At 37.0% G+C, this 24,416-nt stretch overlaps 2 protein-coding genes across 2 annotated transcripts in view; one reads left to right on the forward strand and one right to left on the reverse strand.

The window, feature by feature from the left end:
- Positions 1-3,208: 3,208 nt before the first annotated feature.
- Positions 3,209-24,416, reverse strand: part of TSPAN8 (tetraspanin 8) — a 55,007-nt gene continuing 33,799 nt past the window's right edge. The window contains exons 10-13 of the mRNA XM_047788531.1: positions 14,585-14,717; positions 12,857-12,963; positions 8,585-8,652; positions 3,209-3,353 (exon numbers count right to left, since the gene is read on the reverse strand). The gene's annotated coding sequence lies outside the window, so the exon portion shown is untranslated. The remainder of the gene's footprint in view (positions 3,354-8,584; positions 8,653-12,856; positions 12,964-14,584; positions 14,718-24,416) is intronic.
- LOC125131762 (60S ribosomal protein L36a-like) lies at positions 18,633-18,908 on the forward strand. The gene has a single exon (XM_047788532.1). The coding sequence runs from the start codon at positions 18,633-18,635 to the stop codon at positions 18,906-18,908; it is 276 nt and encodes a 91-aa protein (XP_047644488.1).

Here is a 24,416-nt window from a genome sequence, read left to right on the forward strand (position 1 = left end):
TGTCTCTGTCTGTCTCTGTCTCTGTTTCTTTCTTTTCTTGCCTCTCTTTGCTTCTCTCTTTATAATCTGGAATGTGAAAGTCAAGGACTTTTCACAAATACAAAAACAAGCACTACAAAGTTTATAAATATGGTTTGTTTATTAGACTAAAGCGGGATTCAACTTTTATTCAGTCACTTTTTCTACACCATCACATTAAACCCATTTAAACATACCAAAAAAGTCCCAGTTGTCTGTCAGGGATACTTTGTGGATAATGAGGAAATATAAGTTACCATTTTTGATATAATAATACCTCATCTAAACATTTGAAAGTTTAATTTTTTTCCTAATATAGATAAGAATACATATTTATGTCCCTGTTAAAAGTAATGCAGAGGACAGAAGATTGGGATCAGTAGGCTTCCCTAAGATTTGCCACTTAGCCTCTTTACAGTAAAATGTTCCCTTCAGTAAATCTGGAAGAATATTAACCATCTGATGCTTGCAGTTAAAGTAACTAGAAATGGTCACACCTGAAGGTTCTGAAAAAAAGCTATCTTGCTAAGTTTAAATATAAAGAGAAAAGACAGAGGGACTGAAGGATATAGTCCCTATAAGACCTAGATGAAAGCCCCCAAACTTTTGACATTCTAATCCTGTGGCCTCATTGAATTTCTGATGCCAGTGTTTTAAAATGTGCCATATGTAATATTTACTCAATATATTTCATGTACTAGAAAGTCCACCTATCAAGAACAATCAGAACCAGAAGGAAGAAAGAGGAAAGGAAAACCAAAAAGCAAGTCCCTGAACAATTCAAAACCAAGATTCTCATTTCATGCACATTTCTTAAAAGGGAACCGAACCCCTTAAGCCTTCCCGGAGATAATTTTCTCTCACTCTAAACAGAAGTCCGGAGGACGAGGGTTCAATCCCTGGCCTCGCTCAGTGGGTTGGGGATCCCATGTTGCTGTGGCTGTGGCTGTGATGTAGGCGGCAACTGTAGCTCCGATTTGACCCCTAGCCTGGGAACCTCGATATGCCATGGTGCAGCCCTAAAAAGCAAAGCAAAAAACAAAACAAAACAAAATAAACAGAAGTTTAACAACATTAATAATATGGTTTGCCAACTCAGAATAAGTTTGAAAAGGAAAAAGGAACTCCTAGACACACAGGCAGTTTATAGAAGACACTCACTACTAATTGCATATAATTGACAGTTGGGACAAAGCTGAGGCTCAGACACGCCTTTATGAATTTAGATGATGCCATCAACCAGTATCTAACAGAATTCTAAGATTTTAATTGTGCTAAAGTATGTCATGGGAAGAACAAGGGCTCTATACATATCTGAAAGTTAGACATATGCAGCCATGTGAGACAGAACAAGAGAGGGATGGTCACAGAATTCAAGTTGCATGGGACCCTTGCATGGAAAAATCACCATTATTTTAAAAGGAGGTTTAGAAACAGGACATGATGTGCTGATAAGAATCAGTTGTTCTGTGGTGGAACATGAGGGCTGCATCTATTTCCTCCCATTCTATTCCTGAAAAGTTATAAATTCAGGAGTCCCAGTAATTCTGCTATAGGAACACCAAGTGATGGATGTTAGTCAAAGACAGAAAGTTGAAAGCCTGAGATCCAGAGACCCACAGACCTGCAAGTTACTTAGAGCAGCAATAAGTAACCTGCAGGTAAGGGAGAGAGCATCCCAGTGAGATTTATATTACTTACTGTCTGCCTCTCTTGACTTGAATACTCCAGGAGAACAGGAATTTTTGTCTACTTTGTTTACTGGTCTAACCCAAGTCTGCAGAAAAGTGCCTGGTGAATAGTAGGTGTTTAATAAGTGATGATTTTCATGGATTAATCAATCAACAGACCTGTGGAGGAAGTACAAGCAATGAGTAGATCCACAGAAGACAATGAGTATATGAAAAAGTTATAGCAGCTGGGGCAGAGGAATGAAGAAATTAGGTGGGGTGGGAATTATATGTAAGGCAGCCCTCCCTTGAGGGAGAAAGAGCTGGGATCCTGTCACTTGAAGTAGGGGCTATACTGATTCAGCAGACTTGGATGTAAATGGTTAGGATGGCCTCATTTAAGATCTACTACCTTGTGGGATCCAGGGAATGTTCAGGTTGTAAGTGCAAACAGCCCAAGGTATATCAAATGTTCTTGAAACCATTACTTTATAAAAATGAAATCTGAAAAAATGTCCTTGAACATGGAAGCAACCTAAAGGTCCATCAACAGAAGAATGGATAAAGATATGGTACATATATAGAAAGTAATATTCATTACTCAACCATTAAAAAGAACAAAATAATGCTATTTGCAGCAACACAGATACAACTAGAAATTATCATACTAAGTGAGGTAAGTCAGACAAATATCATGAGATCACTAAGATGAATTTAATAAAAAATGACACAAAGGACTTATTCACAAAACAGAAACAGACTCAAAGATCCTGAGACCAAATTTATGGTTACTAAAGGGAAAACAGGTGGGGAGGAATAAATTAAGGGGTTTGGATTAACATATATACACTACTATATATAAAATAGATAAGCAACAAGGATCCACTGTATAGCACCAGGAAATCTACTCAGTACTCCGTAGTGACCTACATGGGATAAGAATCTGAAAAAGAATGGATATGTGTATACACTTAATTGATTCACTTTGCTGCACACCTGAAACTAACACAACATTATAAGTCAACTCTACTCCAATTAGATAAATAAATAAAATGCTCTTGATACTACCTTGAGATATAAAAAAAGATCTATTGTATTCATTTTGCTTTGGCAAAATCTATGATATATTTAAGAACCATTTTCATCAAAAGTATCTAAAAGGTAAAGATAATGGGGCTGGGTTTCTGTTACCTGGGAAATGGTTTTCTGTAAATATCTCCACTGTGGACCATGGATCAGGGGCAACACAGAACCACAGAATCAGTCACACTAGGGATGATGCCTCTTATTTTTATTTTTATTTATTTTTTTTGTCTTTTTGCTACTTCTTTGGGCCGCTCCCGCGGCATATGGAGGTTCCCAGGCCAGGGGTCGAATCAGAGCTATAGCCGCCAGCCTACGCCAGAGCCACAGCAACGCGGAATCCGAGCCGCATCTGCAACCTACACCACAGCTCACGGCAACGCCGGATCCTTAACCCACTGAGCAAGGGCAGGGACCGAACTAGCAACCTTGTGGTTCCTGGTCGGATTCGTTAATCACTGCGCCACGACGGGAACTCCAGATGATGCCTCTTGATTCGAGATGAATAGGTGACTGGCACCAAAGCTGGGCATTAGCACAGGAAATGGACACCACGATTAAGCACAGTCAGGCCAGAGAGATCTAAAACAAAGTTCACAGGGAAGAAAACATGGTCAACAATCAGAGTCAGTGGACCCAGGAAGGATAAGATAAGGAGAAAACCCAACTTCAAAATATTGTCATGAAACTGTAACAACAAAGACAAAAAGACTGTACATAAACACTGCATTCCAGTAGCTCCCAATGGCCAAAACTGGAACAATTTGATCAACAAATATTTAAGGATGGGAAGGGATAATAAGTCAAAGAAAAAATATATATCCATGAGTTCATACTGATATAGATAAATGATAGGTTAGATAAAAGCCTGGATAGATTTGATACAGAGGAACTTAAAATAATAAATCTAAAAGGACCGAGTGAAATAGAAAACCACCATTAGAACACCACAGTATAATAGTTGCAGGCAAGATCCATGGATGAATGCTAAAATTAGTGGGTGAAATTTTTAGGAGGAACAGGATGTTTGAATAACCTCAATGTAACTCCCCAAAATATATATATTAATTACTGTGGTGGTTTTAACATATGTCCACAAATTCTTTGATACTCCTCTTTCCAGATGTGGAGTTTAATTTCTCTCCCCCTGAATGTAGGCTGAACTTAGTGACTTATTTTCAAAGACTAGGGTATAGAAAGGGTGGGGTGGGAGGGATAGACCCAGCGGAGACACATGGCAGACACCGTTTTCACAATGGGGTCAAGTTGAACATTACCAGTGACAAGCCACGTTACTATCATGTACCCCATGATGTGAGAAGGGCACTTCACCTCTGATATTCTTCCTCAAAATACACTACATTACCTCAGTCTAATCATGAGAAAACATCGGTCAGACTCAAACTGAGGAACATTTTACAGACCATTCTTCAAAAGCATCAGGTCATGAAAAGCAAGGAAAAACTGAGAAACTGACACAGACTAGAAGAGACTAAGAAGACAGCAGGAGTAAATACAATTTGATATCCTGGATTGGATCCTAGAACAGAAAAACAGGTGAAATCTGAATCAAGTCTGTAGTCTAGTCTATAGTTTAATACCATTTCATTTTGACAAATGTATCAAAGTTACATACGTTGTTAATATTAGAGGAAGCCTAGAGAAGGTACAGGCAAATTCTACCGCCTACGTTTCTGTAAATCTACAATTATTTCAAACTTAAGTGTGTGTATGTATAATACAAAAAAATGAATAAAAAATAAATGTCAGGAGCTAGGAAAAAATCCAAAGATCATTCACGTAGAAAAAATAAGTTAAACAGACTCAGCTCTAACACTGGAGAACTGCAGTGGAGAAAGCTCAGACAGATCCTCAGGGTTTTGTCTTCTTGTTGCCAAACAGTTGATCACTGTCTTGAACAAATGTTGGGACAGGTTAGGAGTGGGTTGTAAGCCTAATAAATTCTTATTCTATGAGTATAATGTTGAGAGGAAGTCAAATCCAGTCGATCTAAAACAATATTCTTTTACCCCACTCATTTGTCACTCAAAAGAATGGTAATGTGAAAAGATCACGATTTAGAAATACAAAAACTGAGTTCAAATCCTAACTCTCAGCAAACTAGTTAAGACAACAGCCTTACTGAAGCAGTTTCCTCATCTGAAAAACATAGATAATAATAATAATGATATCTATCTACCACTTTTAAAGGTTTGGGGAACCTTAAAAGAGATCATGTAAGTCAAAGGACTTGGCAAAATACACCAGATGCGATCCTACAGGGGCCTTCTGACTTCTCTAAAAAGATGACATTATAAACTGCATACTTTTAATAATTAACATATTCCAGTCACTGGCATATTTCGGGATACAGGAAACTTTCCCATAATAAGATATTTAATTAACTACAAAGACTTTCTTCTCCACGATGCCTGAAAACAGAGCTTTCTAGAGTGGACTAAAAGAATATATGGTCACAACTAAATCCACTTCATTTCCTGGGATTTCATCATCTCAGCATCTAAAAGGCAAAATGATAAACCCTCTTCATTTCCTCATCTGTAAAATGTAGAGATTGGTAGGTAATTTCCAAAAATCTTTCCAGTTCAAAAAGTTTTTAGGATGCCTATATTTTTCCAGAGGAGCAATAATTCAAGGCAATGCTTTGCCAGATTACAGTTAGGGCACAGAGAACGAAATCTATACCATCTGTAAGCTTACTGTAGATTTCAACACATCACATGAAAAAGAAAATAAGTCTTTGTAGTGGACATCCTAACAATGAGCATGCCCTGAGAAGATACCGAGCCCAATAATCTTCTTATTATAAATTGTAGTTTTCTGCTTAGATTCTTTGGGATAATCTACAATGGTCAATCCCAACTGTCAATAATCTAACTAACCAGTGAGCCAGAATTTAAAAAGTGTCACTGTGTATGTTCTTATCTCAACTATTACAACTGCACTGAGTACATTCAAAAATTCCATTTATGTAATTGAGTGTGCATGTGAGTGTGTTTTCTTCATATTAAGGCCTCTGAATTAAGGTGAAATTAAACCTCATTAATTGTTTTCAGGCACATAAAATTGCCTAACTGATTCCAAATAGGCAAATCAAAGCAATCAACTCATTTTTTTCCATCTTTGACCACTTCATAGGAAAGGAACTTATGAATCTAGTCCAAATAAATCTGTTACATATCAGTCCAGAATAATTATCCAAGCCCAACTCAAACCAGTTCAATTAACCAATTCTTTTATCTCTGTGATGTTTACATAAATCTTATCATAATCATCACTCAGGGTTTGGCTTGAAGGCTGCTAAAAGAACAATACATTTTTTAAGGTAAAAACTTCATATTAGACTCCACCTTTACCAGCCCTGGAGTGCTAAAAAGAACCTTTAGGATATGTTACTAGATGTTGCCTTCTAGTTTGTGAATTAAGAGTCTTTCTACTCTCTGTCAGACTACCTCAGAGGTATGTTGCCCTGAAAACAGTTATAGCTACTGCCATGTTTTGGCATCGTTAAAAATAAAAGTACCTGGTGTGTCCTAGAATAATGAAAATTAAAACAAAAATAAACTAATTGGACTTAATTAAACTTAAAGGCTTTTGCACAACAAAGGAAACCATTAACAAAATGAAAAAACCCACAGAATGGGAAAAAATTCTTTGCAAATGAAATGACCGACAAGAGATTAATTTCCAAAATACACAAATATACAGCTTTATGTAAAGAAATCAACTCTATTAAAAAATGGTCAGAAGATCTAAAGAGATATTTCTCCAAAGAAGAGAGATGGCCAAAAAGCACATGAAAAGATGCTCAACATTACTAATTATTAGAGAAATGCAAATCAAAACTACAATCAGATACCATCTCACACTGGTCAGGATAGCCATCATTGAAAAGCCTACAAATGATAAAAGCTGGAGAAGGTGTGAAGAAAAGGCTACCCTCCTATGCCGTTTGTAGGAATACATATTGGTACAACCACTATGGCGAACAGGATGAATGTTCCTTAAAAAGCCAAATGTAGGAGTTCCTGTCGTGGCGCAGCAGAAACGAATCCAACTAGGAACCATGAGGTTGTAGGTTCAATCCCTGGCCTCACTCAGTGGGTTAAGGATCTGGCATTGCCATGAGCTATGGTGTAGGTAACAGATGCACTCGGATCGGGTGTTGCTGTGGCTGTGGGGCAGGCGAGCAGCTGTAGCTCCAATTAGACATCCCTAGCCTGGGAACCTCCATATGCCATGGGTGCAGCCCTAAAAAGCAAAACAAACAAACAAACAAAAAAACTCTAAATGTAAAACTACCATATGATCCAACAATCCCACTCTTGAGCATATATCTGGAGAAAAGTATAATTCAAAAACATACACGCACCCCAATGTTAGTTGCAGCACTAGTTACAATAGCCAAGACATGGAAGCAGCCAAAATGTTCATCAAGAGAGGATTGGATAAAGAATATATGGTACATATACACAATGGAATATTACTTGGCCATAAAAAAGCATGAAGCAATGTCATTTGCGGCAACATGGGCGGACATAGAAATTATCATACGAAGTGAAGTCAGACAGAGAAAGACAAATATATGTGATCACTAATATGTGAACTCTAATAGAAATGATACAATAGAACTTACAAAACAGAAACAGACTCAAAGATTTCAAAACCAAACTTATGTTTACCAAAGAAGAAATGTGGGGGGGGGGATAAATTAGGGGGGTTGGAATTTATATATACATACTACTATATGTAGAATAGATGGGTAATGGGGACCTACTATATAGCATAGGGAAATTTATTCAGTACTGTGTAGTAACCACTATATGGGAAAAGAATTGAAAAGGAATGGATATATGTATATATATTTATAACCAATTTATTTTGCTATATACTGAAGTCAATTATATTCCAATAAAATTTTAAAAATAAATGTTTTTTTATAAGTACCTGGTGTGGCAGTGCCAATTCACCAACCCTAGTGAGCATTTTAATTTATGTGGATTCACAAATTTGGGCATTCTCCTAACATAAGCAGATATACTTTGGGATTAATAACTTTCAGATTTTAAAAAGGTAATAAGGCTCATATACCAAGTACCATGCAGCATCCCCAAGAAAGTCTGAGGAAAGACCCAATGGTCATGTGGTTATGACTTCAATGAAACACACAGGAATATTCATGTTCGGTAGAATAAATAAAGATTACTAACAGCATCATATCAATTCAGGACAAGTTCTGTCCTCAAATGAATTATGAAAACAAGAACTCACTTTCAAGCACTTTTTGGATTTGGAAACTGAGACTAATAAATCGTGGACCTGTAGTGCAACAAGTATTTGAGGGTGAGAAGGGGACAAGGAAAGAAAATTCACATTCTTTTAGTGTCTTCCTATCTAGAAGAAACTATTTTTTTCCATCTCCAACAGTTAAAAGGATCTTTCAAGGGTAGATCCTCTCTAATTGAGACCTCAAACTCCCACCTTCGAAAGGATCCTTGCAAGCAGATAGCACGCACACATTGTGCTTCCAGTGGAGACTCTAATTTACTGCTTCCAAACGCCATCCAGTTTCTTTCATGATGTTCAGTTTCAGAAGACAGTTCTGCTCAAGCCTGAAATAGCAGCCCACCTGGCTCCATTTATCCCCTTTTCATATGAAGGACAACGTAACCCAAAGCCTTTATCTTCAACCTTTAAAGGTTTCACACAGGCCATTTGGGAAATTTATTGTCGTCTTAAAGAGACTTGTCTTTTTCATTCAGTGTACCCCACTACAAAAACCAGCTCAGTACCTGTCGGCCATCTGGTCTCTGTGTTTATACCAGGCCAAAATTTCCAGATTTCCTCCTTTGAGTTTGCTCTGTAGAAGACGAATCCGATTAGGTGAAAAATAATGCTGGAAGAGTTACAAGCCATTATTCTGAACGCAAATGACATTTTCTTTAATAAGTGTTCCCAGTCTAAATAAGCTTTGAACTTCAGATCTGCCTGGGTGCTGGGGTTTGTTTGCAATAGTCATGTAGCCAACATGACGACACCTTTGGCTGATACCCACATATTTCTAATCAGCAAAGCTGTAGTGTATAAAATAGATTCAAATGGCCCTTCCTTTTCCATGTCAGAAGTTTCCGGGAACCTAACCTAGTGATTCTAGCACAGAGAAAACAAAATTAAACCAAGGTTTATTGTATCATAACAGCAGGTATCTACTAGTCACTTGAAATCCAGCAGATTCTCATAACAATAGGGAAATAATTTTTTTGAGAACATATAGAATTATGGGATAGCAACAGTATATGAGAGTGAGAGTTCAGATCCTGAGAAAACCACATTAGCAGTTTATTAACAATTATCCTTTCCTCTAGACCACAGTTTCTCAATTCTACCTGCATCAGTATCACCTGAGAAACTCTTTAAAAATACCCTCTCCTGGAGTTCCTGTCGTGGCGCAGTGGTTAACGAATCCGACTAGGAACCATGAGGTTGCAGGTTTGATCCCTGGCCTTGTTCAGTGGGTTAAGGATCTGGCATTGCCGTGAGCTGTGGTGTAGGTTGCAGACATGGATCGGATCCCACGTTGCTGTGGCTCTGGCTCTGGCTCCGGCCGGTGGTTACAGCTCCGGTTAGACCCCTAGCCTGGGAACATTCATATGCCACAGGTGTGACCCTAGAAAAGGCAAAAAGACAAAAACGAACAAACAAACAAACAAACCAAAAAAACCCCACTCCATAGCAGAAATTAAACCAGAAACTCTAAGTATGGGTTTCAGAAGTCCTTATTTTTTAACGTTTTCTTGGTGATTCAAATGGGTAGCCAGTTTTGCTAACAGCTACTCTGAACCATTCAATTATTCAACATTCAGCAAGTATATGTTGACTACCAAGTACAACTGAGACTATTCTAAGCACTGGGTATTCAGAAAAAAAAAAAATGTCCAGAGTGTCTGGAGGACAGCCATCAAGGTCATAGCTAATGCTGGACAGACTGCAGGAGCCCAGTCATGCAGAACCTTGAAGGACTTTGGATTTTACTCCAGGTGCAATGGAAAGCCATGAGGTGGGAGGGGAGAGGGTTGAGGAGGGGAGTGACATGATGTGATTTTTGTCCACCCTCCTTGAAGAATATCATTAAAATCAGATCAAGTCCAAAGACAGGACAAACCATGAATCTAGGGAATAAGACAACAGAAACTATAGGACACCTGCTTTTATTACTGCTTTTGTCTCGGACCAACAGACTAGTATGCCTGCCGTTTTAGAGAGTCATCATTCCCCTGGGCCTCGTGTGGATGAATTACTCCAGCCGCAGACCACTTAGTGAGCTTCCGGTGTCCCAAGGAGACTGCATTTGATTTCCTCAGCTACTAGACAGAACTCACTTTCAAAGCACAGCACACATTTCTCATCTTGACTGTGCACAACTGACTGCTTCCCAGCCTAGGCATTCACCTAGTAATAGGAGGATAAAAAGGATCAAAGTGATGACTCTTCCCAGCTGAGACACACATGCACCAGGCAGAAATCCTAACTTCACTATGGGCTGTCACGTCAGGGCTAATGTCCACAACCAGAGAGAAAGCTGGTGTCTCTAACTAGGTCCTGTTTGGGTGGTAACTAAAGTGCGAGGGTTTTCCCTTCAGTGTGGGTTTGTGTTTGATTCATAACACAAATAGGATAAGCCAGGATTGATGAGTGAAGGAACCCAATTTGTGTTGTGTTCATAAGCAGATCATAATTGAGTCAGTAGCATCACCTAGGAAAAAAAGAGATGACAAAACTTAAGAAACACAGCCTGCTCCCTGAGCATCTTTTATTTACCATTGCACTACTTTTTTTTTTTTTTTTTAGTTGAGACTCTTCTGAAGTGTGCTGCAAGCAAATTGTGAAACCAGGCCACGAGTGATGGAAGACTGTTAAGAGGCTCCTACACTTATGAGCAGAAAGAAAGGCAAGCGTTTAGGTTTCATCGTCACCATTTTGATCCATCAATACATTTTAGTCAGTAGTTGTAAGGCAGGCGAAGATATTTTTGTAATCTAATGTCATCAAAATGTATGCATGAAAGTAATTTATGTTATTATGAATCAGAAAAACAAGAACTGCTAAGCCCCCTTTCATAGGGAAATGATAGTTTTGTTTTGTTTTTGAAATCACTGTTTTTATAATGTAACATTTGATGACAAATTTTCTTGGGAAGACAATTAATTTTCTTTTAAAGCAAAATACGAAGAAAGTGAAAAAATCATTTGCAATGAGGCAAAAGTTGCAAATCCTATTAAATGTTAGCATACTTAATCTAGAAAATTCATACATTGCCATCTATTGACAGATAATAATAACTTTGATAATTTACTTACATCTAAAACAATAATGCCAGTTGATAATATAAATCAAGCAATTATTTAACAAAGATTCACCAGGCACCTATTTATCTTAAGATTAAAAAAACAATGAATAAGATAAAAGTATTTCTGCTTATCTAGAGCTTGTTGGCCTTGATCTCTATCACCTCATTCTGTTTTCATGGCCCTTGTCACTACCCAATGTCAATGCCTTCTTTGCTTGTTCATCATCATTCTCCTCTATGAGACTTGTCGAAAAGCTGACTTATTTAATGCTATCTCACCATCTCCAAATCAGTGCCTGGCTCATAATTGGCTTTCCATAAATATCAGCTGAATAAATGAGTGAATGGATAAACTCAAGACCATATAATTTATAAATGACAGAACCGAAACTCAAGCCCAGATTTGTCTGACTACAGAGCTCATGCTCTTTCATGATATTCATGAATTCTTTACTTATGGCATCCCTAACTTAAGAACAACCTACATATTCTAAAATAAGACTCCCCAATCAATAGAATGATATAACCAATAAGATAAAGTTGTCAAATTACTTCAAATGTTGCTGGAAACTGCTTATACCATAGAAGGAAAAAAAAGATCCAAATTGTATATATAGCATGAGAAAAATTACTGAAAGATAATTCAGTAAGAAATAAAATGAAAGCCAGAGGAAAATTCATGAAAATGTTTAGATGAGTCAATTCTGGATGATGAGATTGTAATACCTTTTTCTTTTTTTTCTTTTTTCTTTCTTACTTTTCTCTATTTTCCAAATATTCTACTCAGGACATATAATCATTTATATAACCATTAAGAGGTTGTTTTTCTACCTGAGTAGAATACTTAGTGGACTATGAGCGTAAAAACAACCTACTGATTAGGGGGAGTTTCAATAGCAAAGAAACAGAGGAACTGATTTCAAGAAAATTCGTTCCACTGGTCCCGAGTCACTGTGTAAGGAAGTGATTGGTGGAGAAGGAGCATGTTCTCCAAAGGCAGTTGCTAGATTATAAAAAATCATTCATGCTGAGTTCAGACTTCATCTCAAAGTAACAGGGAACCAGAGTCATTGCAGAGACAAGGCCAGGTAGTTATGCTGTGACTTGGGGGAATACTTTAATTTAAAAAAAAAATTTATAAGTAATAGGATGGAGTTCCTGTCATGGCTCAGTGGGTTACATACCCGACTACTATCCATGAGGATGCAGGTTCGAGTCCTTATTCTTCTTTATCCAGTTTAAATGTCAACTTTTTGTGAAGTGTACCATACTACCATTATTTTGGCTTCAAGGGAAAGAAATTCAACTCAGACTGGCTTAATAAAAAAAAGTGGCTGATATAATTAAGACATCAGAAGGAGTTTAGGGCTTTTTATTGTCTTTTTTTTTCTTTGTTTTTGCTTTTTAGGGCTGCATATGGATGTTCCCAGGCTAAGGTCAAATCAGAGCTACAGCTGCTGGCCTATGCCACATCTACAGCAATGCAGGATCCAAGCTGTGACTGCAACCTACACCACAGATCACAGTAACTCTGGATCCTTAACCCACTGAGCAAGGCCAGGGATCAAACTCACATCCTTACGGGTACTAGTCAGGTGCTTAACCCACTGAGCCACAATGGGAATAGAAGGAGTTTTGACATATCCCCAAGCTTAGCAACTCCAGCAGAAAAAGTGTATCTTTTTCCTAATATTTCCACCAAGAATTCTAGATTTACCTTTCATAGGACTGGCTTGGGTACTGGGCCCATCTCTGAACCCATCACCATGCAATGTTCTAACTGGTCAGAGAGGATCCTCTCTCAGTAGCCAGGTGGAAGACCAGCTGTAGGAAGGAAGGGCAACAGCTTTCAATCAAATAGTAATTCAGAAAAACATTGGAAAGGGAATAAAAGAGATGAAGTGACAGATTTAGATGATGGATAATGAAGGATCTGGAATTTCATGCTTAGGAATTTGGAGTTTATTCTGAAATGAGAAGGGTAGCAATTGAAGGACTAAAGCAAGGGACTAGTAAGGTCATATCTGTATCATTAGTTAAATATTCTAAAAGCGAGGAGAAAAATGGAGTGGAAGAGGGAAAATCTATATACAATTTTGACCTATATGAGAGCATTTATCCTATGAAATTATTAAGCTATTGTTTACACATCTGCTTTGCCCAGTTGACTGTCAGCTTCTCAAGGGCAAGACCAACTTTGTATTCATCTTTATAGCCCTTGTCACTGTAGACTCTAAAAGGAAAATTACTTTTCAATGAAATGTCTATAAGTTTTATACATAAATTGTATCTAAAAGAAGATATTACTTCAAATTCCATGCTTCTGAAAAAAGGCCTTAAAAATATTCATCTTAGTTTCCAGACATTAAAATATACTAGACCTAAGGTGTATACAGAAATATGTTGCCAAGTTGAAAAGCTTGTCTTTGGTATGGAAAGTCTTGCAAATTTGGTAGCTCATGCTCGTTTATCTTCTTCATTTCATGCTCTACACCAGGAGGTGGGAAACTTTCTGTATAAAATCGGGGAGTAATCCGTTTATTAGTCTTTATGAGCCAAATGTTCTCTGTCACGGCTACTTTAAATCTGCCATTTAGCACAAAAGCAGTCATATGCAATTCATAACAAAGGTATGTGGTTGTGTTCTAATACAACTTTATTTATGACATTGAAATTTAAATGTCATATAATTCACATGACAAAAAAAAAATACTATCATTCTTTGTTTTTCACCAACCATTTAAAATATAAAAACCATTCTTAGTTCATAAGCCATACAAAAATGAAGGACAAAAAGGCTGGGTTTGACACACAAGCTATAGTTTGCCTATGCCTACTCTATACTAAATCTGGAGAAACTGAGTTTGCTCACATTAACATCACAAACAAGTGTATCACATGCCCATGACATGCTCATGGCCTAACATCTTCTCCTTGTCAAATATTGTCCAGATTATATGTTCACTAAATGATATTATCATCTTTCTGATCTTTGCAAGATGGAGTTAAATAGCTATGCCTTTATATCCTTAAAAGCACTTTAACATTTATTTATTCAAAATAAATGTTTAAAAGAATGTATATGTGTGTGTGTGTGTGTGTGTGTGTGTGTGTGTGTGTGTGGACTGGGTCACTTTGCTGTACAGTAGAAAAGTGACAGAACATGTAAACCAACTATAATGGAAAAAATAAAAATCATTACAATTTTTAAAAATAAAATAAATACATAAAATACATAATATTGTGATCATAAGACGAGTAAGCCTCCAGCCTAGCCTGATTCTATTTTTATCCTAGTTGTCCTTTAGAATAGTAATCAAACACAATATCCATGTAAACTAAGTTTACCTGGTTGCTCAGTGAGGATGCATCTACATACACTTATTTACTGTTATTAATTATCAACGTAATTTAACTTATAATAAGTAACCAATATGTTACTTACATTGTGCACATGTCCTTCTGCCCCAAAGTACCTCCTTTTAAGCAAGATGCTCAAAATACTAGACATTCATTTGTCTGGATCGCAATCAAATATTCATATCATGCTGTAGGGCCCCCAGCTTTTTTCCTAACACCTTAAAAGATAAAGAATAGCAGTCAATTAAGAGCAAAAAGTGCACATAAGGTTGAAACATCACACACCGGCTCTAAGTGTACATCTGCAGCCCAGGGGAGCAGTTGGGAAAAGGGCACTGGAGAAAGTTTTCTCAGAGAATGTAGAACAGTACAGAAGAAGGATATTTTTGACTTCACCGTTATGTCCAAGATGATCCCTATAGTCCTGGATTTCCGTTGTGAGTCAGAGCATAATGTTTCAATTCTTTAAAATATTAGTTTTTCTTTTCATCTGACGCCACCCATTGATAAGATTACTAAGGGAATAAATGGAATTACTCTTATTTCCTGAGCTTTTTATCCCCTCTCAAAGGGTCAAGTTCCTAGAGGATGGTAATAAATGAACCATGATAGAGTAGTTTGTGGAAATTTTTACTTGACCTGTAACTTAGCTTTATAAATAATTCTAAACAGTCATAAAATGACTATGCTTGAAAGATAATTGCTCATTGAGGTAGCAAATAAACTCTCTCCATGCAATTCAGCAAGAGTATAATATCAAAAAAAAACCCTTTCATTTAAAATTATAGTTTCTAGCTATCGTTTTTACATACTTGGCTAATTATATAACTTTATATTTTAGGAAGTATACATTTTACATATCTTAAAGGGAGAGGAAAAATACTTTAGTGTTCTAGGATTTTTATTATTATTTTTTTAATAACATAGGGAGAAGGCACAGGGAGGAAGCAAAGTTGGAGAAGACACAGTGTAACTCGGAGAAACAAATTGTAAGGAAGAAAGACACAGGTACTACAATCCCAAAGTGGCTAAATAATACTTTGATGTGTGGTAGCAAAGAGAAGGAATAAAATATGATACATTATAGTGACAGAAGTTTTTCTGTTTATTTACCGGTGGGATAGTGTTCCTATTGCCTCTCTTCCATTCATGTATTCTGAAATATTTATAGTACCAACAATTTATTACATATCATTATATGAGGGAAATTAACACTCTGAGTTGCAAATAATTTTCTCTCAGCTTATTCTTCACCTTTTGACTTCAAGAGCAGTTTGCTTTTTTATACTATTTCTTATACAAACAACAATATGGGTATTTCTCAAGCAAAAATTCTTTACTTTTATGGAATATGTATAATATATGTATTAATTATTATATTAATTAATATATGTATTATATTATTATTATACATATGTATAATATATGTATTAATTATTATATTAATTAATATATGTATTAATTTTTATGGCTTTTGATTTTATGAAATAGTTTTTAAGTTTCTTTGCTTCAAGATTATTAAATAATTTAATGTTTCTTTTTGCTGCGTGTATGCTTTCTTTTTGTTGATTCACTTGAAGTTATTATAGTATGAAGTATAGACAGTTTTATCTTTTATTAAGTGCTGCCCAGTTGCTCCAACATTATTTACTAAGACTCATTTTTATCCATAATGATTTGAGATGCCACCTTTACCATAAACTAAATATCCAGATAGACTTGTGTTTATTTATGGAATTCCTACTTTATTTACATAGGAATATCAATTGTTTTAATGATTACTCTTAATTTTCCTAGCTACTCTTGCATACTTATTTTTTTGCATATGAATTTAGACTTTATTTGTCTATCTCTAGAAGAAAAAGCTTTTGATATTCATATTCAGATTACATTAAATGTGTAAGTTAATAACTGACATAATTCTGATATTGAGTCTTCTGCTCCAAGAACAAGAGTTACCTTTCCATTTGTGCAAGCCCTATTTTGTGTGTTTCAAGCATTTCAAGTTCTCTTCACACAGATTTTTGAACATTTCATGTGAACTTTATTCTTGGGTATTTTATCTTTATTTTTATTATAAATGCGGTCTTCTGCCATCTATTAATTATATAGTTTGTTAATCATGTAGTTAATATGATGACTACTAAATTTCTCTATGCTCACATTTTACATTGTTTCCTTTGCAAATTCTGTTATTAAATATATTAGTTTTAGCACTGATTTTCTTGAATGTCTTTGTTAAGATATTGAACTGGTGGAACATGCTACGGCAATTTCATGAATTTCTATTTTATTATGTTCTGTTTTTTTCAGGAAAGGGTATTTAACTTAAGAAATTTTTTGGTGTCTGTGGAGATAAATTATATGATTTTTCTCATTGTTCCTTTGGTGGAATATGTTTATATAGCTTTGTATATTATATATATTTATGGATAGATTAATATATGTATATGTCTTTCATTAATGTCTTCAAAAGCACGCACATACACACAGAAAAGAACTGACAAACTAAATATCAAAGTCAGATCCATCTGGATCCAAAACCAACAGCAAACATCTCCCTCTCAAGATGGGAAAGAAAGTGGTGATTATACTTTCACCTACACTGCCAAGTGTAAAACTTTATTTTAAAATGTGGCTATAAAAAACTATTAAATAAAATTAATAAATAATATATGCTTTTGATAAATACTTTTATATGTATATGATGGAAAACTACATAGAATAAAAATTAATCACCTATTATTACACTAAAAAAATGTGGCTAAATTTCATAAATATAATATAGAGTGAAAAAAGCCAGACACAAAGTAATATTAACTGATATATTCCCAAAAAAAAGAAAAAAGTATGCTGTTAAAAGTCAGGATTATACTTACCATTCAGGGAAGAGGGTAATAACTAGAAGGAAACAGAAAAGGGACTTCTAAAATCATGGAAGTAATGAAATAATGTTCTGTTTCTTGATCTGAGAACTAGGGAGTTCAGTTTCTGAAAATTCTTTGATCAGCACACTTGCTGATTTTTGGGGGGAACCAAGTACTCAAAACTTAGAGGTTTGAGGAGGAGTTCCCGTCGTGGCACAGTGGTTAATGAATCCGACTAGGAACCATGAGGTTGCGGGTTCGGTCCCTGCCCTTGCTCAGTGGGTTAACGATCTGGCGTTGCCATGAGCTGTGGTGCAGGCTGCAGATGTGGCTCGGATCATGTGTTGCTGTGGCTCTGGTGTAGGCTGGTGGCTACAGCTCCGATTCGACCCCTAGCCTGGGAACCTCCATATGCCACGGGAGCGGCCCAAGAAATAGCAAAAAAAAAGACAAAAAAATAAAAATAAAAAAAACTTAGAGGTTTGAAACAACAATAAATAATTATTATATTATACAATATATTTGGGCCAGAAATAGGAAAAAGGCTTAACTGAGTAGTTCTGGATCAGGATCTCTCATAAAGAGAGTCGAGCTGTTTAGTGAGACTGCAGTCATCTGAAGGTTTGACTGGGGCTAGGAGATCTGCTTCTAAGATGGGCCACTCACAGGCTGTCGGCAAGAGGACTCAGTTCCTCACCATGTGGATCTCTCCAGAGGGCTGCTGGAGTGTCCTCACACCCTGGCATCTCATTTCCTCCAGATAGGGCCTTCCTCAAGGGCAGGAGGAAGCCACAATGTTTTTTATAGCCTGTGTTCAGAAGTCACATGCTGTTCCTTCCATAACTTTCTATTCATTAGAAGTGAGTTACTAGGTCCCCACAATCAAGGGAAGCAGAATTGGGCTTTACCTTTGGAAGAAGGAGTAGCAGAGAATTTGCGGACATGTTTTAAAATCCTCATACATGTAAGTAATTTTTGGAATGTATACCGTTCTTCAAGAAGCTTAAAATAATATGATTTTAAAACAAATATTTCTCCAACTTATACAGGACTGTATGTCAATTATATCTCAATAAAACTGGAAAAAATAATTTAAGCCTAAAAATAAATAAATAAAATGCTCAACATCACTAATTATTAGAGAAATGTAAATCAAAACTGCATTGAGCCTGTTCCTCCCTTTCTGGTGAGGTTAGAGTAGAGCGAAAAGGGGAATGTGGACACCAGTTTTTCCGTTTTCATCGTGAAAACACCTCTGTTGCAAAGATGGTCAACGTACCTAAAACCTGGAGGACTTTCTGTAAGAAGTGTGGAAAGCAGCAGCCCCACAAAGTGACCCAGTATAAGAAGGGCAAGGATTCCCTCTATGCCCAGGGAAAGAGGTGCTATGATAGGAAACAGAGTGGCTATGGTGGGCAAACAAAGCCAATTTTCTGGAAGCAGGATGAAACCACAAAGAAGATTGTGCTGAGGCTTGAATATGTTGAGCCCAACTGCAGATCCAAGAGGATGCTGGCCATTAAGAGATGCAAGCAGAGATAAGAAGAGAAAGGGCCAAGTGATCCAGTTCTAAGCTTTGAGAATTTTTTGTATTCTATATTTGAGAGGAAAGTGTTGAAGCCATGGGGGGAAAATGCCTGTCTGAGAATACAGTGATATCCTTAAGAAAAAAAAAAAACTACATTGAGGTACCAACTCACATCTGTCAGAATGGCCATCATTAGTAAGTCCACAAATAACAAATGCCGGAGGGTGTAGAAAAAAGGGAACCTTCCTACACTGTTGGTGAGAATGTAAATTGGTACAACCACAATGGAAAACAGCCTGGAGATACCTCAGAAAACTAAATATAGAACTGCCATATGATCTAGCAATCTCACTTCTGGGCAAATATCTACACAAAACATTCACTGAAAAAGATACATGCACCCCTATGTTCATTGTAGCACTATTCAGAATAGCCAAGACATGGAAACAACCTAAATGTCCAACCACAGATGAATGGATTAAGAAGATGCGGTACAATACATGATGGAATGCTACTTAACCATAAAAAAGAATAAAATAATGCCATTTGCAGCAATGTGGATGGAACTAGAGATTCTCATACTAAGTGAAGAAAGTCAGAAGAAGAAAGACAAATATCATATGATATCACTTATATCTGGAATCTAATATAGGGCACAAAGGAAAAGAAAAAAACTCATGGACATGGAGAACAGACTTGTGACTGCCAAGAGAGAGGGGGAAGGAGTGGGAGGGACTGGGAGTTTGGGGTTAGTAGATGCAAACTATTGACTTTGGAATGGATTGGCAATGAGATTCTGCTGTATAGCCCAAGGAACAATATCTGATCACTGGTGATGAAACACGATGGAGGATAACGTAAAAAAAAGTGTATATATGTATAACTGGGTTACTCTGCTGTATAGCAGAGATTGACAGGGCATTGTAAATCAACCATAATAATTTTTTTTAATTTAAAGTAAAAAAGTAAAAAATAAAAAAATTAAAATTTTGAAATAAATATAAATATTCTTTCAAACTAGCATTGTTAGGGAGAAGTGCTTCTTCTCCATATCTTATTTTTCTTGCATATTCAGGAATTTCTCTTAGTTTAATCCTAGAAGTCTCTCAGCATGCCTTCCTCAGCCCTTCCCCTCCCCAGGGAAGGTAGAGTGATTTATCTAATGGGAAACTGGAGATGAATAAACTGGGCCTACTTGACTTAATTCCTCCTTTTCCCCTTTGGAAGCTAGCATATATGTCAGATAGCTCACTCTGTGGGTAGATTTTATAGTTTGGGGAATGTCATCTCAAACCCTTTGGTGTATGTACTTTGAACACTGAGAAATAAAACTGGAAGTAGCACTTATAGACCAAAATAACACTTTTGCAGAGCTTTGATCCATGGACCATGGACTTGAACGTGGGTAAGGAGGTCCCTATGGCAGTTCCTAAAGTCTTACTTACAGTATGCCAGAGGGCTGTGCCATGGTGTGATTGGAATTTAACTGCTGCAGTTTGGCAGGTGATGCTACCTCTGGCCATTTTGTCCGCAAGCTAGTGGCTGTTTCATAGAGGCAGGACTGTGCATGTGAGCAGCTTCACAGAAGTCTTTGGACCAAAAACTCAGTAAATGCATGAGGGTGGGAGGATCTGGGGTGGGGTGTGGAAGTGTAGTTCAAATCTCAGGAAAGACACGTGCCATCAGCCCATCTAAGCCAAACAGTGGAGACTTTATAACACAGGCTGCGTAAACTTACTCCACAGCCTTACCTGAGGCAAAGATTCAAGTCTAAAAAAAGAGACAATCATTCCACATTAGACAATAGAAGACAGAATGTTTGCTGCTTTCAAAGCAACAGTGTTCAGTCCCTTATGTGCTATAGGACACTGGGGAGATAACAGCTATGAATTAATAGAGCTAGTTTTTTAGGAAGGCAGAACTTGATCAACTGCCCCAATTTCTACTCTGAATTAAGGCTGAGATGAAACTCATGGAAAACCTAATGTTGAATTTATGAGGTTTGTCCATAGGCTCAAGAACAGAAACTATTTAAGAATCACTGAGTGTGTTCAAGGTGATCCTCTTACTCCAAGCGGCATGCAAGAGTTCTGAGGGAATGCGGGAGAATTTATGGAATTCAATAGCACAGTATCAGAGGTACTGGGGATCAGAAAATGGTGCTCAGCGAACTCCTCTAAGGACATGGTTCTCAACTGCACTGCATCCTAATCACCAATTAACTCCAAATTTCTAGAGATAGGATCCAGGCATCGGTATTGAGATGTCAATTGGAATAAAGTATGTTAAGCGTCCCAGCCTTGAACCTGACAGATAGCTGGCATCTACTAAATAGATAGCGGTGCCTGCCCCAATTTCCTCCTCTACATGACCTGGTCTTTCCTTTTCCTAAGAGGACTGGATGAGTTCCCAAAGGAATTTTAGTTATCTGACCAACATTTTTTTTTTTCACAACAGGTAATACAACATTGCAGTTTAATCTAGCCATCTTGGAAGAGATTATTTGAACAGCCATTCCTCTTTGGAGTCTTGGTAGTCTCATAATCCTAACACTGTTCCTTCTTTTTCCCCTTCCCTGAACTAAAAAGTACAAATTTCTCAGTTCTTTAATCAGGACAGACATTACTACCTACTAAGCATATAGATATAGGATAATTACATGTAAGAGTAATCTGAGCAGGTAAGGAAAATGGAATTTCTGCCTCATATGTCTCAAGTACATGCTGTTTCCAAGATATTTTCAGACTTTTTATGGCTGGATGCTTCCCAAAAAAAGTTGATTATTCCATCAGAAATTTGTTCTTTCTATCTAAGGATTTTCAGATCTTTAGATCTTTGGAAAGTACTTTCCAAAGTCCAGAATTTTAAACCACTGAGGGATAGTGAATAAGGATGAAAAAGGTATTGAGGGTTTAGCCAGCACCGTACTTAGCCAGGCCCACAGCCTGACAGATCCAGTTCCAGACCCATGAGACTCTGCTTTTCCCCAGTCAACAAGTACTCACCACATCCTAATGCTCATTATACACATTTGATATTCATTTTATTTGAGAGTACTTATTGGGCTTAGTTTTCTTGACTGGCTTGTCTCTAGATTAAGCATATTTTTTTGGTTATTAAAAAGAGAGGTCCAACTGCCAGTTATTACAGCTTCCAGTTATGAACTTATTAATGATTTCTTGCATGTTGATAACATGCTTGACCATTTCCATTTCACATTTTGCCATGACCCCTAACCTGTTTTCCAAAATCATATTTCTACAGAGAACAGCATGTTCTGTTGGAATCACTTGAAATAGTATCACAAATTACTCTTGGAGATATCCTGAGCCAGGTGCAACGTTATATTCACCTCAGTTAGTTATTGCTCTTGGATTTGCCACAACTGATGCTCAGATTGTATTAAATAGACATGACTTAATCGGGTCTCACCTTACCAGCAAAGCTGACTGAGCTTTCTCTCCACTAAATGCGTGCTGTTTAACATGACGATGATTCCGGATTACATCCCTTTTCATTTACTGTCTGTCATTCCATGCAGCTCAGTTCCTGGCTCACTGTCCCTTCCCTGTTTTTTTTTTTGTTGTTGTTGTTGGTTTTTTTTTTTTTTTTTTTTTTTTTTTTTTTTTTTTTTTTGGTTCATAGCTTAACACATGACTGCTGGATAGCAGTCTTGAAAAGAGATTCTAAGCAGATTTATCATCCTGTGGAGAAGCTGGTGTCAAAATACATTTCAAAAATTCAGATCTTTGAGGATGAATTCCTTGATGGCCCCAAACTTTCTTTGAAGTATAAAGAAGCTTTGTTATCAGAAACAAAACTTGATAAGTGAGTGTGAGTGTTTAAATGCTAATGCTAGGTCTATTTTTTTTTTTTCCACTGCACCTGCAGCATATGACACTTCCTGGGCCAGGGATCAAATCTGAGCCGGAGCAACACTGGATCCTTAAGCCACTCTGCTGGGCTGGAGATGGAACTCATGCCTCAGCAGTGACCTGAACTGATGCAGAGACAATGCCAGGTCCTTAATCCACTGAGCCATGAGTGAATTCCCTAGGTCTACTTATTCTTATAATAATGAAGATATTATAGCTACTAAGGCTTATTGAGTACTGACTGTAGCATATGTTCTAAATACTTTGCATGTCTCGGTGGTGTTATTTAATCTCACAATAGCACTATAGAGTTTTCTCTTTAATCTTGGCTTTTAGATGAAACACAGAGAAAGCAACATGTCTAAGATCACTCAACTACTAAGTAGTGAAGCTATGATTAGAACTTGGACAAATCTGATTTCAGACTCCTAGGTCTTAATCATCACCCATTGTAATAGAAAGAGATCAAAGTAGTAACTAAATAAACTCTTCTCAGGAGAAAGGATATTTTAATTTCCAGGTATCTTTTGGAGTCCAGTTAATTGGCTGTAAGTCATAGGACTTGTCAACTTTCAAAAATGGATGTGGCAATTTTAATGGTTTTAAAAATGAAAAATATTTTTTATTTAATAAACATTGGCTGGGTAAACATCTGTGAGGTGGTACTATGCTATGTATGGATAGGACAGAAATTTTAAAAAAGGGAAATTTCTTGCCTCAGTTGTTCCCAATCAGACAACAGCAGTATGCATGGAAACAAAGCCTTGAAATACAGAGCGATAAATGTTAGGATGGGGTGTGCACAAGGCTGAAGGAAAGGAGGCATCTCTACCTGGGTTTATGGCAATATGTCAACATACACTACTGTTCAGGTATTACCCTCAGCAATTTTGCTAATCTAGAAAGAATCTAAAACTCTGTTTCTTAAACAAATCAGCTTTTTTCCAAGAGATATGCTATAGTATTGTGGTTTAAGAATATAAGCTGTGTGGAGTTCTCATCGTGGCGTAGTGGTTAATGAATCCGACTAGGAACCATGAGGTTGCAGGTTCGATCCCTGGCCTCGCTCAGTGGGTTAAGGATCCGGCATTGCTGTGAGCTGTGGTGTAGGTCGCAGATGTGGCTCAGATCCCACGTTGCTGTGGCTCTGGCATAGGCCAACATCTACAGCTCCGATTAGACCCCCTAGCCTGGGAACCTCCATATTCCGTGGGAAGCAGCCCTAGAAAAGGCAAAAAGACAAATAAATAAATAAATAAATAAAAGAATATAAGCTGTGAAGCCAGGGTAACAGGATTTGAATCCCAGCTCCATTAATTTTGGGCAATTTACTAAACCTAATAAGTACATAATAAGTACTATATGTCTTAATAATTTTATTATAATTATAAAAATGTTGATAATCTATGAAAGAGCTTATAAAGTAAGAATAGACAGCTTTCTTCAAATGGACCCAGTGATATCAATGACAATGTATACTTATTGAGCCTCTAAAACCTCGTAGGTAGCTTGCCAGGACATGGGGAACAAATTTTATTCAGGAGCTCAGGAATTTTCATGAAGCTTATAATAAAATGGAGGCAAGAAAAACTAGGCAAAATACATTAGAATAAGGAGCAGTTAAATATAATGTGCTATGGGGAAATG

This window comes from Phacochoerus africanus, chromosome 7 (assembly GCF_016906955.1).
Source record: "Phacochoerus africanus isolate WHEZ1 chromosome 7, ROS_Pafr_v1, whole genome shotgun sequence".
NCBI classification, from domain to species: domain Eukaryota; kingdom Metazoa; phylum Chordata; class Mammalia; order Artiodactyla; family Suidae; genus Phacochoerus; species Phacochoerus africanus.

Excerpts from the sequence above, each read along its gene's own strand:
- LOC125131762 (XM_047788532.1), top strand. The coding sequence starts at position 18,633 with ATGGTCAACGTACCTAAAACCTGGAGGACTTTCTGTAAGAAGTGTGGA.